The sequence below is a fragment of the Protopterus annectens genome, chromosome 7.part1 (genome assembly GCF_019279795.1).
Source record: "Protopterus annectens isolate FY-2018-M chromosome 7.part1, PAN1.0, whole genome shotgun sequence".
NCBI lineage: Eukaryota > Metazoa > Chordata > Ceratodontiformes > Protopteridae > Protopterus > Protopterus annectens.
The window spans coordinates 251,747,487-251,764,523 of NC_056740.1; the positions used below are offsets into that span (position 1 = coordinate 251,747,487).

At 44.4% G+C, this 17,037-nt stretch overlaps 1 protein-coding gene across 6 annotated transcripts in view; it reads left to right on the forward strand.

Annotated features, from left to right (window-relative positions):
* Positions 1-17,037, forward strand: part of TASOR (transcription activation suppressor) — a 2,736,533-nt gene that overhangs the window by 1,393,779 nt on the left and 1,325,717 nt on the right. For all 6 annotated transcript variants that reach the window (XM_044078696.1, XM_044078698.1, XM_044078701.1 and 3 more), the window contains exon 14: positions 15,636-16,322. In XM_044078696.1, the coding sequence (XP_043934631.1) occupies positions 15,636-16,322 (687 nt within the window). The remainder of the gene's footprint in view (positions 1-15,635; positions 16,323-17,037) is intronic.

Genomic DNA, 17,037 nt, shown 5'->3' on the forward strand with positions numbered 1-17,037 from the left:
CTCTTCCTCGAGGCTTCTTCGGATGCTCCCCGAAGAAGTCCCTAGGAAGAGATTCTGTAAGAGGAGACACTTGGATGCTCCACAGGAATCCTTGACATCTGATACTGACTTAGATGAGTCAGAGGGTCCCCTAAGTCACCTTCGAAGATGTCTCTTTTCGCACATATTGGAGATCCTGAAACAGAGAGGTGACTGCCAGTCCCTCCCGCGTTCTGAGCATGGGCCAGTTCTGCTGAAGGCATTTGGTGCTCGCCCTTCTTCCTCCTGGGTCACTCCGCCCTTGACGAACTAATGGAACTAATTGCTCAAGGGCGGGAGGCTCCTGACACAGTGGAACCAGTTCCAAGGAAACCTAATAAATACATCACGGCACCTCAGGACAAGTCCTACCTTACAAAAGGAGTTCCAGTAGACGCTATGGTGGTGGCAGCAGCCACGAAAAAGGAGATGTCGGAGTCTTCTTCGTCTGTCCATCCTCCTAATAAAGATTCTAGGACGATGGATAGATACGGAAGCGCATTTTTAGTTCAGCGGCTTTTTCCATGCGAATCCTGAACTATTTGACCCATTTTACACGTCTACAGAGGGATCTAGTCAAAGAGTTGGGAGATACCCTCCAGGGTACTACAGATGCAGCTGTCTCAGAGAAAGTGACAGCAACTTAATACCCTAACATCGATTGTTAACTCGTCCATGAGGCTGATTTCCACGCGGCGAAGGTTCGAGTAGGGCAGCAGCTTCAGCGATTGCTCTTCGCAGACAATCCTGGATGCGCTTATGCTCCTTTGGAAGCCTTCAAGTCTTCCTTTACAAACGCCCCATTTGACGGTGCCACTCTCTTTGGCCCCAAAGTAAAGGAGACCCTTACCCGGTGTGAACAGGAGGGAAAGACTCTGTCTGCTGTCTGAGTCCGTTTTCCACCCCAACCAGACCGTACCCCAAAGGGCAACGCGGTGGAAAAATGTGGTTTGAAAACCCCAAGGATCTTTCCCAGGCACACAGGGAGACGCCCCTCTAGAGGCAGAGGAGGGGTAGAGGTGGAAGACGCCGCCTGGCGGCAGAGGGGTCCGCAACATCAAGGTGACAGGGAGACACTCCTGGTAAACCTTTCCAGCACTCCTGAGAGGAGGCCGACTGTCCTGCTCTGGAGGCAGTCGGGTCGCTGCTTTATACCCTCAGGCCTGGCAAAGTTTAACTACAGACAAGTGGGTAAAAGCGTGGTTACCAGAGGTTACAACATACCCTTTCTATCTCATCCCATTCCAAAGAAAAGACTCCCAGATGTACCCCATCTGCGAGAGCCAGCAGCCATAGAAATTTCAAAGCTGCTAGAAAAAGAGTCATCCAACCAGTCCCAGCGGACCAGCAAGGATTCGGGACTTACTCAAGGTTCTTTTTAGTTCCAAAGAAAACAGGGGACTGGAGGCCCATTCTGGACCTAAGCTACCTCAATACCTTCGTCAGGAAAGAAAAGTTCCGAATGGTCACGCTTCAATCGATCCTTCCATTCTTACAGAAGGACGACTGGATGTGCTCAATAGATCTAGAAGATGCATACTACCACATCAAAATGGCCAGGGCATCCAGAGATCATCTGCGCTTCCGGCTGGGAGCCAGTCACTTTCAATTTCGAGCCCTGCCCTTTGGTCTGACCTCAGCCCCCAGGGTCTTCACCAAATGCATGGCAGTGGTAGCGTCTCACTTGAGACGCCAAGGATTCCAGGTGTTTCCGTATCTGGACAAATGGCTCCTTTCTGCCACCACCCAGCGTCAACTACTACAGGCCAGAGACTTTACTCTTCAACTGTGTGTTCACCTAGGGATTTCCGTAAACTTCGGAAAATCCTTACTTCAGCCATCACAAAATATCTTGTTCATAGGAGCAGAGTTAAACACACGTCAGTTGATTCTGAGGCTTCCCCCAGAAAGGATATTATCACTTCAGACTCATATACGTCTTCTACTCTTGTCAAGGAAATCTCCTGCAAAACTAGTACTGAAGGTGTTGGGCCTCATGTCAGCCTCCCTTATTGCAATTCCCTTGGGAAGGCTGCACATGAGAGTCCTACAATGGCTGCTGTTTGCACAATGGTCGTTTCAACAACTACCTCTAACACACGAGATTCTTATAACAAAGACATGCAAAACAGATCTAAACTGGTGGCTTCAAAGGTGCAACCTTTCCAAGGGAGACCATTTGTGCTACCCACGCCCACAGTTACGGTGACCACGGACGCTTCCCTGATAGGGTGGGGGGGCATCTTTCAGGGACAGACAGTCCAAGGCGAATGGACCAATTTGGAGTACAATCTGCACATCAATGTTCTAGAGTTGAGGGCAGTGTTTCTAGCGTTGCAACACTTTGCTCCCCTTCTTCCTCTAGGGACTATTGCAGTTCAGACGGACAACATGTCGGTAGTCTGGTACATAAACAAGCAAGGGAGAACCAAGTCCTATCAGCTATGCAGAGAGGCCATGAGAATTTGGCAGTGGGCGGAGTCCACAGGTCGCTTTCTAATAGCAACGCACATCCCGGGGTCATCCAACGTCATAGCCGACAGGCTGAGCAGAGCAATTCTGTTACCGCACGAGTGGTCCCTAAAACAGTCAGTGGCGAAAAGGATTTTTCGCACGTGGGGCCAGCCTTCCAGTGATCTGTTTGCGTCTCCAATGAACGCCAAATGCAGGAGCTACTTTGCCCTGTTACCCCCTCCAGGGGAAGTCCCCAGGGACGCACTGATTCACGATTGGCCCCCGGGACTCCTGTACGCATTTCCTCCATTTCCTCTGATATCAAAGTTTCTCCAGAAAGCCAGGAACCTACACAGGACAATAATCCTCATTGCCCCATTCTGGCCTCGTCAAATTTGGTTTCCCTTCCTGAAGATATACTGCATTCGGGGACCCTGGATTCTGGACCCAGAGCCAGACCTATTGACTCACTCGTCAGGGGTTCCCCATCCCACGCTCCTGTCCCTCCATCTAGCAGCTTGGCTGCTCCAATTCCCAATTTAGCCAGGTCTGATCTTTTGTCACCAGCAGTCCAGGATATATTGGTGGCTTCCCATAAAGCTTCCACTACTAAAACATATGCTAGCAAATGGAAGCGATTTGTATTCTGGGCGAATACACACCATGTGGATCCTTTTATAGCTCCTTTGAATAAGATATTAGAGTTCTTAACGGACTTATTCCATCAGGGTGCTTCTCCTGCTACACTAAGAGTTCAATTGGCTGCCATTTCAAATTTCCATGTGGAAGAATGTGGAGCTCCTGTTATGGCTCACAGACTTTGTAAAGCCTTTTAAAAGGGTTTTCATATTAGACCACCGGTCAGATCTCCTACGTCACCTTGGAGTCTAAATTTGTTGTTATCCAAATTAATGTTGCCCCCCTTTGAACCTGCCTCTTCTTGCCTATTAAAATTTTTGTCCTGGAAGACTCTCTTTTTGGTAGCCATTACTTCTGCTAGGCGAGTATCTGAACTTCAGGCTCTCTCCATCAAGCACCCTTATTTGATTTTTCACTCTGACAGAGTTTCTCTTCGAACCAATTCATCCTTCCTCCCTAAAGTGTGTTCTATTAACAATATTAATCAGTCCATTGAATTACCCACTTTCTTCAAAAACCACTCCAACAAATTGGAGTATATGTTACACAAATTAGATGTTCACAGACAGCTAAGATTTTACTTGGATAGAACAAAAGATCACAGAAAAACTGATCAACTCTTTGTGGCTTTTGCTGATAGCAGGAAAGGACTTGCAGTTACCAAAAGAACTCTTTCTAAATGGTTAACGGATTGTATAATCTATGTCTACGATTCTTCAAATCAAACCCTTTTGCACAAACCCAAAGGACATTCCACAAGGTCAGTGTCTACATCTTTGGCTCATGCAGCCCGCCTACCACTGGACGCTATTTGTGCGGCTGCTACTTGGTCTAAGCCACATACATTCATTTCTCATTATAAGGTAGACAAGGTTTCTAGGGACAGGGCAACCTTTGGTTCCACTGTGCTCAAGAACGCCTCCCGTGAGTTCCTCAGGAACAAGGAGCTAGCGACGCTACCCATGTGTAAGAACAAACGGCGAGATTGAACACTATCACATATAGAAGTTATGTCCTTACCATAACGTTCCATGTGGAGTGTTCATCTCGCCTTTGTTCTTACAGTCCCACCCTCCCACCCTTAGGAAGAACGTTCTTTGATGCCTGGTCAGGAGCATTCTGCTGCTGTTGCAATGTTGTGTACATAGTTGGCATATATAATTATATATGTCTATTTGGTTTATATATATATATAGTTATGTATAGATTCTTTCTGTGCATATGTGATGGTAAGCATGAATGTGCTCTCTCTGTAAATTGGTTTGCTTGCAAACTAGATCTGAGGTAAAGGCAGAGGGGGATTGTGGGTATTAGATTGTCTCGAGCTTCTTCTCGATGTAGAGCTTGCAAGAGGCCGGCACGGAGCCGAGGATCGGCTCCAAACCCATGTGTAAGAACAAAGGCGAGATGAACACTCCACATGGAACGTTATGGTATGGACATAACTTCTATTTTCTTCTGATGACCAGGATTTGCCCTTATCTGCCTATGAGGATTCTGATGCAGAGGACTCCATACCCTCTGCTTCCCCTCCAGAAGATTTTTCTTTTGGTGAAACTTTGCACACACTTAGGGAGCATTTCCGCTGGGAAAGCCAGGATTACTCTGACTCCAAAAAGAGGTTTAGGGAATTCTTACTCCTACCTCAACATAGGCCTTTAGCCTATCCCTCCTGTACTGGACATTGTAGATGATGCCTTCTTGGAATCTAACCTGGCCCCAGACACTCTACCTCCTGCTCCCAGGAAACCTGACAGGTATTACAGAGTACCTGACTCTCACAAGTTCCTCTTTAAGAATCCCACTGCAAACCCAGAGACCATTTCACAGGGACCCAAAGGCATTAAGGCTACTACTGCCAAAAACCCTACCCCCTCTGATAGAGATTCCCGGGCTCTGGACAGATTGGGTAAAAAGGTATACACTTCTGCTACTTTGGCCATTAGGGCCGTAAACTGCCAGTTTCATATGTTAAAGTATCAGCAGCATATTATTGGATTACTTAAACAGAAAATTATGTTGATTCCTGACCTGTGCTGAAAATAAAGAATTACAGGATTTAATGCATTCTGCTGAACAAGTTGGTAAACATACTTTGCAATGTGGTTTTGACTCCTTAGGGGCATCTTGCAAGGCTGCTGTCAGTGGGTCTGTTCTTAGAAGGCATGCTTGGCTTAAGGAGCAAACATTGCCAGATCATGTTAAAGCTAAATTACTGGATGCTCCCTTAAACCAAGACCACCTGTTTGGCAGCAAAGCAGAAGTACTACTTAAAAAGATGGAGGAAAAAGCTAAATCTATGCAAACTGTTAAAGATTTCCTGCAAGTACAGCCTCCCAGATTTAGTAGGCATTGGCCTGCTAAGAATTGGTCATTTCCTGTCTCTTCCAGGCCTTCTCTGTCCAAACCCAGGACCAGCAGACCACGTAGGCTACAGTCTCAAGGTACTCACAGGCCTAAGCAGTGGGGGGGGCTCCCACTTCCAAAGCTGGAAATAGTAAGACACCCCCCTATGGTAAACTGTCACAATGACAACCTTAAACCCTCCAAGCCCTGCTCAACTGACTGCTCCTTTAGGGGGAAAGATCGCCCTGCATGCAAAAAACTAAGAACTCATTACCCAAGACAAATGGGTTTTAAATATAGTTTCCCAAGGATACAGATTCCTTTTCCACACCTTACCAACCCCAAATGTTTGGCCAGACCTACCACCAAAACAGTGGGCAGAGGCTCAACGGCAGGTTCTCTCTCTTCTAAGTATCAAGGCTATTCATCCTGTCCCAGAAGAGGAATGGGGACAAGGTTTTTACTTGACCTTTCCTGGTACCCAGAAAAGGCAACCCCTGGCGTCATATCCTCAACCTGTCTATCCTAAACACCTTTTTGGTAACCCCAAAATTCAAAATGCTAGCTCTTCATCATCTACTTCCCATGCTAGGCAGAAATGCCCGGTTGGCAACATTGGACTTGAAGGAAGCTTACCTGCAATCCCAATAAGGGAATCTTGCAGAAAATACCTACACTTCAGAGCAGGCTACATGCACTATCAGTTCTCTGCACTGCCCTTTGGCTTATCTACTGCGCCCAGGGTATTCACAAAGTGCCTAGCTCCAGTCATTGCATTCAGCAGGCAAAGAAATATTTAAATATACCCATACCTGGATGATTGCCTAATTCAGGCAGAAAGCCAGGACATACTATTAAATCATCTGGCATTTGTAAAGAAACTGCTAACCTCACTGGGGTACACCATAAATGAAAAGAAATCCTACCTAGTACCCTGCCAACAAATTGTATTCCTGGGAGCAAGCTTGAATACAACTTCCCAGATGGCCTACCTCACACCAGAGAAACAAGTTTATTTGACAGCCTACTTCAAACTACTGGCCACAAAGTCTGAGCTATCTGCAAGGAAAATACTGCAAGCCCTGGGGTTCCATGGCCTCTTGCATCCTACTAATTCCATATGCAAGACTGCATATGAGGAAACTACAATGGTATCTAAAAAGCCTATGGTGTCAACATTCCCAGGACCTGGAATCAATGCTTCCTATCATTCCTTGTATAAAAGCAGAGTTCCTTTGGTGGGCAGAGGCCTGTCACCACAACAAGGGACTGCCATTCACTCTACCCCCTGCCGCCCAAACCCTAACAAAAGACTCATCAGACTACGCTTGGGGGCTCACTTGGTAGGGCAGTGCTTTCAGGGCAAATGGAACCAGAGTCAAATGCACCTGCATATCAATCAAAAAGAAATTTTAACTGTACAGAATTCTGACAGCCTTCAAGGACCGCATTCTTCCAGGACAATTATTGGTAAAGACAGACAATACCACTATGTGGTACATAAACAAGCATAGGGGGAACCCACTCATACCCTCTCTGCAGACTAGCCATGGCTCTGTGGAACACAGCCTTGAGCTACCAAGTGCACCTACAAGCTCATTTCCTGGCAGGCAAGCTATATTCATTGTCAGATGACCTAAGCAGAAATCTCATGGACCCACACGAGTTGAAACTGGAACCAAAGATATTCAACATTTTGAGAAACAAATGGAGGAGCCCAGAGATGGACCTGTTTGCCTCCCCTCAGAACTACCAGTTGGACAAATTCTGCACAAGGACTCCCCACAGACAAGCTTAGAAAGTGGATGCCCTGTCCTTCACCTGGGAAAGCCTCTCAATTTATGCCTTTCCCCCTCTGCCTCTCCTCTCGAAAGTTCTACTAAAGATCAAACAGGGCAAACCAAGGACAATATTCCTTGCACCGGACTGGCCATGCCAACACTGGGTAACCCCCTCTTACGCAGTATGTCACTGCTTGAACCATGGCACCTGCCTCAGACCCCTTCCCTGCTGTCCCAGCAGGAGGGCCAGATTCTGCACTCCCAGCTTCAAACCCTGAACCTTGCAGCCTGGCTAATTACTTGAGTTCTCCAATACCATCCCTCAGCAAGCAAGTGCTGGATGTCATTCTGGAGGCAAGGAGGCCTAGAAAATCCAATGATTAAAAGTGGAAAAGATTCTGTTCCTGGAGCCAAACTCGGGAGATGGGCACAACAGTGCCCAGTTTACCGCTTATTCTTCAATACTTAACAGAGATGCTTCACAAGGGCCTTTCCTTCTCTTCTCTTCTATTAAAATTCATGTCTCAGCCATTTCAGCACATAATACTGAGCCCACCCCTCTTCCCTCACCCCCTGCTGAAACAGTTCCTCAGAGGGGGCCAAAAACTTAAGACCACCCAGGAGAGCCCCTACTCCATCCTGGGACCTTAACTTTGTATTGTAAAAGCTCACTCTACTGCCTTTTGAGCCAGCTGAAACTGCAGAGTTGAAATTCCTTTCTTGGAAAACAGCCTTCCTTCTAGCCATCACTTCAGCAAGAAGAGTGTCTGAATTTCAGGCCCTTATGGCTGTGGAGCCCTTCATCATCTTCCATGTGGACAGGGTGTTCCTCAGGACAAATCCTTCCTTTATGCCCAGGGTGGTACCAAGTGTGGCCCTTAATCAGTCCATTCATTTGCCAACCTTCTTTTCTAATCCACAGAACAAAGGAGAGCGAATACTGCACTCTTTGGACATGCACAGACATCTTTAATTTTATTTGGATTGGACTAAGCTTCTCAGGAAACTGAACAGTTGCTAGTTGCCTTTGCTGCAGGGGCAGAGGGGAAGGCCAATTCAAAACAAACCATTTCTAAGTGGATAGGCCATTGCATTCATTTCTGCTATAAGCACCATGGAAAACCTACCCCACAGGGGATAAGATCCCATTCTACCAGGGCTGCATCTACGTCTACAGCCTTTCTCAGTGGTGTTCCTATCAGGGACACCCTAGAAGCTGCTACCTGGAGTTCTGTGCATACCTTCACCAAGCATTACCACTTGCCAATTTTTTTCTAAATTCATAGCTGGTTTTGCCACTGCAGTCTTGTATGGCCTAATAGCTGGTCCTAATGCTCTCTAATTTCCTCCTCCCTTCCTTAGCTTTGGGAATCTACCCAAATGTAATGACTGCATCAGTGAAACACTAACATAGTACAGTTGTGTACACTTACCATAAATGTTGATGTTTGAGTGTATTCACTGTTGCAGTCCTGGTTACCCTCCCTCCAGCCCCCCCTGATGTCTATTGACTATACCTCTCTTCTTGTTTACTGTATTTAAGCTTTCTGGTGTATTTGCTTTTTGTTGGAGGTGTATCCTTGTATATCATTGCATCCCATTATGGGGGCACCTGACATCTGGGGCAAGAAAAACTGATGTAATGGCATCGGCTGCATGCTTTATACCCCTGACTACCTGACGTCATGGAAGATGACACCGCAACCAACGCAGGACCCAAGACTTTGGTAATCATGCCGGCTAAGGGCTAGCTGTAAGCAGATAACCCTAATGTAATGACTGCAACAGTGAATACACTAGAACATCTACATTTATGGTAAGTGTACACAACTGTACTTTCTCTGTCTTTGGTGTGATCTGCTGCATGCTGGGTTGGCATATTCTTCAGTTAAAGCTGACCTGTCAACAGTTTCTGCTTGTCTGCCCTTAATTTCTCCTTTGGCCTGTAGGTTTGAGGTCAAAGAATTTCTTAAAGGCATTCTTTATATTAGGCCTCCTGTGAATCCTATTCTGCCTTCCTGTGACCTCAGTTTTGTTCTTGAAAAATTGACTCGGGCTCCTTTTGAGCCTGCTGCTTCAGCTTCCTTGCAACATTGTAGTTGGAAGACTACTGTTCTTTTGGCCTTTACTTCAGTTAAGAGAGTGTCCGAGCTTCTGGCTGTCATGGCTGTTCCTCCATTTTTAGTTTTTCACAGGGACAGGGTGTCACTTCGTAGTAATCTTTCTTTTATGCCCAAGTTAGTCAGTGAGTTGTCTTTTAATCAGTCTATTAATTTGCCTAATTTTTCCTTCTGTGAAGTCTGCTAGTGAGAAGGTTCTTCACACCTTGGATTTGCATAGACAGCTCATATATTTTGATAAGAATAAGGCTCTTCACAAGTCTGAGCAACATTTTGTCTCTTTTCATCCCAGGTCTTTGGATTTGGCAATTTCTAAACAAACCATATCTTCCTTGATTTTTAAAGGCATTTCTGGGGGGGGGGGGGTTGTTCTTTTCATGGTAAATGTCTTTTCTGTTCTTTATATTCGGCCTCCTGTGAAGCCTATCCTGCCTTCCTGTGACCTCAGTTTTGTTCTTGAAAAATTGACTCGGGCTCCTTTTGAGCCTCCTGCTTCAGCTTCCTGTTCTGATGTCCCACTAACTAGGCTGGACAAGAAGAGGGTTACAGTTAGCTGCCTGTCGGGTGCCAGGATCCGCCACATAACACAAGCACTCGAATCGCTCCAGAACAAGTACAAATATGACTCTGTCATTGTCCATGTTGGTGTGAATGACCTGAAATGTACCTCCCTGGACTACATGAAAAGAGACGTGGAAGATCTCTCTGATCACATGGCCCAAGCCAGCATGACCCTGACGCTGAGTAGCATCTTGCCCTCACCAAGAATGATGCCACAGTATAAGGAGAAAATGATCAATTTCAACAATTGGCTAAGTTTATGGTGTCATTCAAAGGGGATCCAGTATCTGTCCGCCTGGGATGATATGCTCGAAAAGCCACATTGCTTCGCAAGAAATGGCTTGCACCTGTCACCCTTAGGCTTTCGAATACTGGCCAAGGCTTTTGCTGCCCCCATAGTGCCTTTTTTAGGCAAGGCCCAAAAGACAAACCCACCACCGTAAATAGCACAAGTAACCAAAAACTAAGGGTAATGCTACCCAACGCCAGAAGTCTAAACCTCAAAATGCATGCACTCAAGGCACTCCTCATTATGGAGAACATGGATATCTGTGCAGTAACAGAAACCTGGTTTAAGGCTCCAGAGAGCACCCCAGCACTACTAGGCTATAGCTCACACCATACTTTTCGGCCACAGAACCCGGACCAAAACACAAAAGGTGGGGGTGTATCCATATTCATCAAGGATACCCACACCTCCAGGTTAGTGGCGCAACACACTGCCTCAGAGATCATCCATGTGCAACTAACAACGGGCAAAACTGCAATTCAAATTGTAGTTTGCTACAGATCACCCACCATGACCCAGGACCTCCATTCCTCATTTCTGGAGAACTGGAAAATCTGAAGATCCTACCAAATGCCCTAATATTGAATGATTTCAATTACCCAAACATTAACTGGGAGAACTACTCAAATACAAATTCCCTTGCCCAGTGCTTCTTAGAATTTATAAACTCGAGCGCCCTGGATCAACTGATCAGCACCCCCACTAGAGGTGGCAACATATTGGACCTGGTCATCACCAACATGGGCGACCGGTGTTCTACACCGGAGGTCAACCCCTTGCTGGTTAGACCAGACCATAGACTAATCACTCTGGATATCCACATTCTGCCCCCACCCCCAAGCAAGTAAACCACCATGAAAAACCTTTCAAAAGCAAACTTCACATTACTTAAGACCGAGGTGGAAAGCTTCACAACCCTTTGCTAAAGGACAACGCTGTCCAAGCTGCTGAATCCCTTACAGAGGCACTCTGTGAGCACCTGCAAGAATGCATGGATTGTGCTATCCCAAGCAAAACTGTGTGGTGGATCCCTGCCATAAACAAAAACTGTACAATAGGAGGAGGAAACTAGTACAGAAAAGAGTAAAATCCCAAGAAGGAAAGACATCACTGATCAGTATCGGCAAGAAACTATGATCCCTCATAAAATCATCCAAGGCTAGCTTCGAAAGAAAAATTGCCAAGGACCCCAAAGATAACCACAAAGCGTTCTTTAGCTACGTCAAAAACCTAAGTGGAAACTGTCAGCTGCTCTGAGTTTTATTTATTTATTTATTTATTTTATTTATTTATTTTACATTTGATGACCGGGAAAGTCCGACTGGACACAGGTCCATTTTCAGCAGAGGCCCGGGGAGAAAAGCTCCACTTAAAACAATTGCTAAACAGATAAATTTATAAGAAACAGCCCTGTATTCTTAATAGACACTTATAAAATAATATCTAACATTGCTTCAGCATGCTTGTGTACATCACATAGGTGTGTTTTTAAGGCAAACAGCTAGCATATAGAAATGTATTTAGTAATTAGTTACAGACATGTAAGTTACTACCATCGAAATAAAGCATTTTTAGGAAAGAAAAGAAATCTAGCGGATAGGCAGTACTTGAGTCATCCTTGACAGTATCCTTGTATGACTGCAATATAGTGGATTAGCCTGGGGAGTCACATGGGCACAGCCAGTTGCTAAAATAGTGGGTTTTGAGTAGTTTCCTAAATTGTGGGGCAGAGCTTGTAGAAATTATGTGATTTGGAAGTGAATTCCAGGTTTTTGCTATTGTAGAGGCAAAGAAAGTTTTACCAGCTTCATTTTTATGTATGATGACATTTATGAGATTTAGGTTTGTTGCAGAATAGCACAAATACACTGACCAACTGATATTGCCAACATTCTGGTAGACAGGTTTAGTGCAAACTTCACCCCCCTCTCACCCCTTAAAGGGCCCATAACCATACCAGAAGAATATAGACCCCCCGGCAATCACTGACACACAGGTTAAAACAGCCCTATCCAAAGCCAAAAACACAGCTTCAATGGGACCGGATGGTGTCCCAGGCTGTGTCTTCCACAAACTCCAAAATGAACTAACCCCTCACCTAAGCACACTGTTCAAACTCAGCTTCTCTACAGGCTACGTACCCATCGAGTGGTGCACAGCAACATTTATCCCGCTCCGCAAAGGTGGAGCCACAACGGACCCTACGAACTGTCGCCCTATAAGCCTGACTAGCCTGGTCTGCAAGGCTATGGAGCGCATCATCATGGAACTCATTAACAGAGACATTGGAAACCTCCAAACATTGGACCCTACCCAGTTTGGCTTTGTTAAGGGCAGATCATGCCTCTTAAACCTGGTAGACTTCTTTGAGACAGTTACCAAGGCTTTAGACGAGGGAAAGGAGGTCCACACAGCTTACCTAGACCTCGCAAAGGCTTTTGACACCATTCTCCATTCTGGTGTTAGACAAGCTCACCAGCCTGAACATAACCCCCTACATCACGAGATGGGTTGCCATTTGGCTCACAGATAGAACCCATACGATGAGAGAGTTGCATGCTCTAGGTTGGACTCTAAACTGGTTACAAGTGGCGTCACCCCTGGTCTCAGTCCTGGGACCCCTCCTGTTCGGTATATACCTCTCAGAGGTACAGGCAAGCACAGGAGGACTATGGCTGACCAAGTTCGCAGATGACTGCAAACTGGGGGCCATAATTGACTCTCCGGCTAATACAGACATCCTCCAGAAGGGTCTCACTGAGACGAATACCTGGTGTCAAAATCATGGCCTCAAGCTAAATGCCAAAAAGTGCATAGTCATCCCCTTTGGAAAAAACAAAGTACCCACGAACTACCACATACGTGGTAGTCCCCTAAATACATAAAATGTAATAAGGGATCTGGGGACCCAAGTAGATGGTAATCTCTCCTTTGATAATCATATTGCCAAGGTGGTAAGAAAATCCTTCTGTGTGGCCTACCTAATCACAAAAGGGTTTGCATCTAGAACAAAAGAGGTTATTGTGCCCCACTACTCATCACTCATCAGACCCATCATAGAGTACAATGCCCCATTTGGGATGTACCTTACAAGACACATGCAACAGCTGGAAAGACCACAGAAGTACCTCACCAAGAGGATTACTGGTCTCAAACAGATGCACTATGCAGCCCGACTGAAGAAACACCAGCTGTACTCTGTTGCATATCCCTTACTCAGAGGAGATCTCTGCCTGACATACAAGGCCATGTCCAACCCAGAATTGATGGACATGCTCCATCTAAAAATAAAAAACAAATCCCAGAAAGCCACACGCTCTAGGGATCTAAACCTCACCACAACGATAAATAGGACTTGCTGGAGGGATAGATTCCTGTCCCGGAGACTCCCCCATGCTTTGGAACAGGATTCCAGTCTACATTAGGCAGAGCCCCTCACTAACACTCTTCAAGAGAAACCTTGACGAGTGGATGGGAAACAGAAAATTTACCCCGGGGATCACTTCAGTGGCTCTGCTGGACAGAGGCACAGGGAACAAATCTAAGGGGGCAGCAAAAGCCAACACATTCTGGCTAGGTTTATAGATGCCCTCGGGCAGATAGCCTAATACTTACCTATGAACCTAAAGGCTCATTCTACTACAGCCATTGCTTCTTCTGGTGCCTTTTTCAAAGGACTGGATGCTGATCCCATCCCTTAGGCTACTACTTGATCTTCTGTACATACCTTCACTAAGCATTACAAGTTGGACATTATTTCCAAAGCAAGAGCTCACTTTTCCAGGAGAATCCTACATGGGTCTGTAGAGGGCTGTTCAGTGCCTTCCTTCTCCCAGGTTTCCTCTTAAGCTTTTGTACTCTCCCTTACATAAGGAATACTGCAACAGTGATATGGAAGGAAATAGTACAGTTGTGTAAAATCTTACCATGATGGTAAATTTCCTTCTCTTCACTGTTGCAGTATTTACTCACTCCTTCCTTCCCCTCCTGCTGGATGCACATGTTCCTCATGGTCGTTAGGGACATTCTGTTCTCCCTGGGGCTTTTCAGTTCTGAGGTGTGTGCTTCGGTTTATCACCTTTATTTGCTATATCTTGTGCAGGGAGCATATATGGGGTGAACGACACCTATAAACTCTAAAGGCTTTGGTATACTGGACAGACATTGAGCTGTCCTTGACAGGAGATCATCTTATGTAAGGAATACTGCAACAGTGAAGAGAAGGACATCTACTGTTACAGTAAGGTTTTACACAACTGTACTATCTCAAGGAAATCCCGTCTCTGTGGATAATATAAGTCTGACCCACCGTAAGAGCTTGCAACTCATACTCTTCTTGCAGAAGTCAGAACATGCAGCTGAACCATTTTCCATGTTAAGAACCTCAAGTCATCCAGAAAAGCTGGTTCAGATGGAGCTATTGTTTGCTTCTGTAAGACAAAGTTAATGTCCCATGGAAGAGCCACTGGTTTTCGTGAAGGTCTGTTATGCAAAACCCCTTTGAAAGCCATTTTGACATGGGAATGCCTTGAAAGGTAGGGGGGATCTGTGGGCAGACGTGCTGAAATGACAAGTGAACCCTGATAGAGGAGCAAGGCAGGCTGTAGGAAATCACCTCATACAAATATTGTAAAACAAGAGTAACACTACCTTGGATGGGTTCTGATTGTTTGTGGCACCAACTAGAAAACATTTTCCATTTCATATTGTATGATTTTCTAGTAGCAGGCTTTCTTGCCTCCATTAGTACTTGCTGCATTTTCTGAATAAACAAGGTGCCTAAAAGGTGCCAAGACCCCATCATCCATGCAGTCATTTTAAGTTGTTTGGGGTTGGGATGAATAAAATGTCCCTGTTTCTTAAAGATTCTTTTAACTTTGTTTTTGTTTTCCACTTGTTTAATTCCGTAATGCTTTTGTGACTTCCACCTTGTTGGCTGTATATTCTTCCTAACTGGCCTGTTTGAGTTGGTGTTAAAGGTCTGGTGTTAGGGTTTCTCTTAACTTATGGTAGAAACACTTTTTCATTGGTACCATTATGCTTATGCTTGGCAGGATGACCCCTTTCTCACCCTACTCTGGGATGCCAGACTTATTTGACTGACTTTTTTTTCTCTACCAATTGCTTGCATTATCAGATTCACTGGAAAAATTCTCTGAATTTTTTTTTTTTTTTTTTTTTTTTTTTTTCAAATATCGTTGGCTGTCTTTCTTTGTCTTTCCAGAGTGACATTGCCAGAGAATTGGCTTACAGTGATGCAACATAGATGTAGATCATGATAAAGTGTCAAAATATGGAGCAGTACAGTTATTTGCTTTTTGATAACCTTTAACTTTTATTTTTTTATATTGCTTGAGATGAATATCCAAGTGTTTTAAAATGGCTAAATTTGTGTTTATTTTCCTGCATATTCCCTCTGCTTAATAGCTCAGAAGAATGCAAATGTGGCTCCAGCACAAGGGATTGTTGAGGTTATGCCAGATCTAATGAAATTTATTCCTGCTCTGCATTTTGGACTTTTCCAGTCACGTAAAGATAAGTCTGCACAGCTCAGTACTGTTGTAGAAAAACATGCTGGAGAGTACTTAAAAAGGAGACCGGGCACATTTGGTAAGAACAGAGAATACATACTGTATCCATACGAAGGTCGACTGGATGATAAAAAATTTCTGTATTCAGCACCCAAAAATAGAGCTCACATTGATAGTGCGATACGTGGCTACATTTTTGCAAGTGAGGCATACACGGTACCGTTGGGAAATGCAAATAAGATAATTGAAGATTCAAAAAAAGTTGAACAGTTTAGTCCCGTTTCTGATTATGAAAACCAAGAACAAGAAAATGATAGTACAAATGCTGTGAAGACAGAGAAAGATACAGAAGCTGCACAAGTTGCCAAATTGTGTCGGAATAGTGCTGACTATGACCCAGACAGAGTGAAAGACCTTATAAACTTAATTCAGAGCAAAAAAAAAGTTGCTGGAGAACCAGGTGATAATGATGGTGATTTTGTGAGCAATGCTGGATTAAAAAGAAAACTCGAGTCTGGTTCTGAAAAATTGTCTAAGCACATGAAGAGAAGTAAAGGTGCAGAAAACATGGAACCATTTGAAGGTAATTGGTTGTGGTGTTTCTCGTAGATATCAGATGACTTGATGCATTACTTAAGAAATACAAATATTTTTACTGCTGTTAAAGATGTTTCTCATTATACTGAACTGTTTTTCTAGAGACTCCATGCTGAAGTTGTAAAGAGTAAATATTTCATTATGGCTGCTAAAGGCCTTTCAAGGGTTATTTTACAAAATTAAATCTTAATTTACACCTTTGAAGTGAGGGTGAGCACCACGTCTTAAACTGTAATATTAAGATTGTTGCCCCGGGAATTGTAACTGGGGAATGATCTTTTTTCAATTCATAGTCAAGAAGGAAAGTTTTAGGAATTAATTAGCAGTGTTTTGATTTTGAAAGTATTGTATGTGTTAACCGATGTTTTCAAAAATATCTCCGTTGCTCGAATTCTCAAAAAAGTACAAAATATGCAAAATGGTATGGTAAGTTTTAAAAGAAGGTATTGAGAATTAATCTAGTGATAGTTGCACAATAAAATATAGCTTATGGCATATTTATACTAGGCATGAGCACTGCTGAACTCTCAAGTCCTTAGTCTCATTATAACATTAACAAGAGGTTAGTGAATACCAACTTTGCTTTGCAGGCTTGAATATTTCCTTCGTGTAATTACTTTACAGTCTTTTCAGAACTTAGGCATCTCAAAAACAGAAAATTAAATTCTTAGATTTGTTCACCTAAGCCTACATAACAAGCA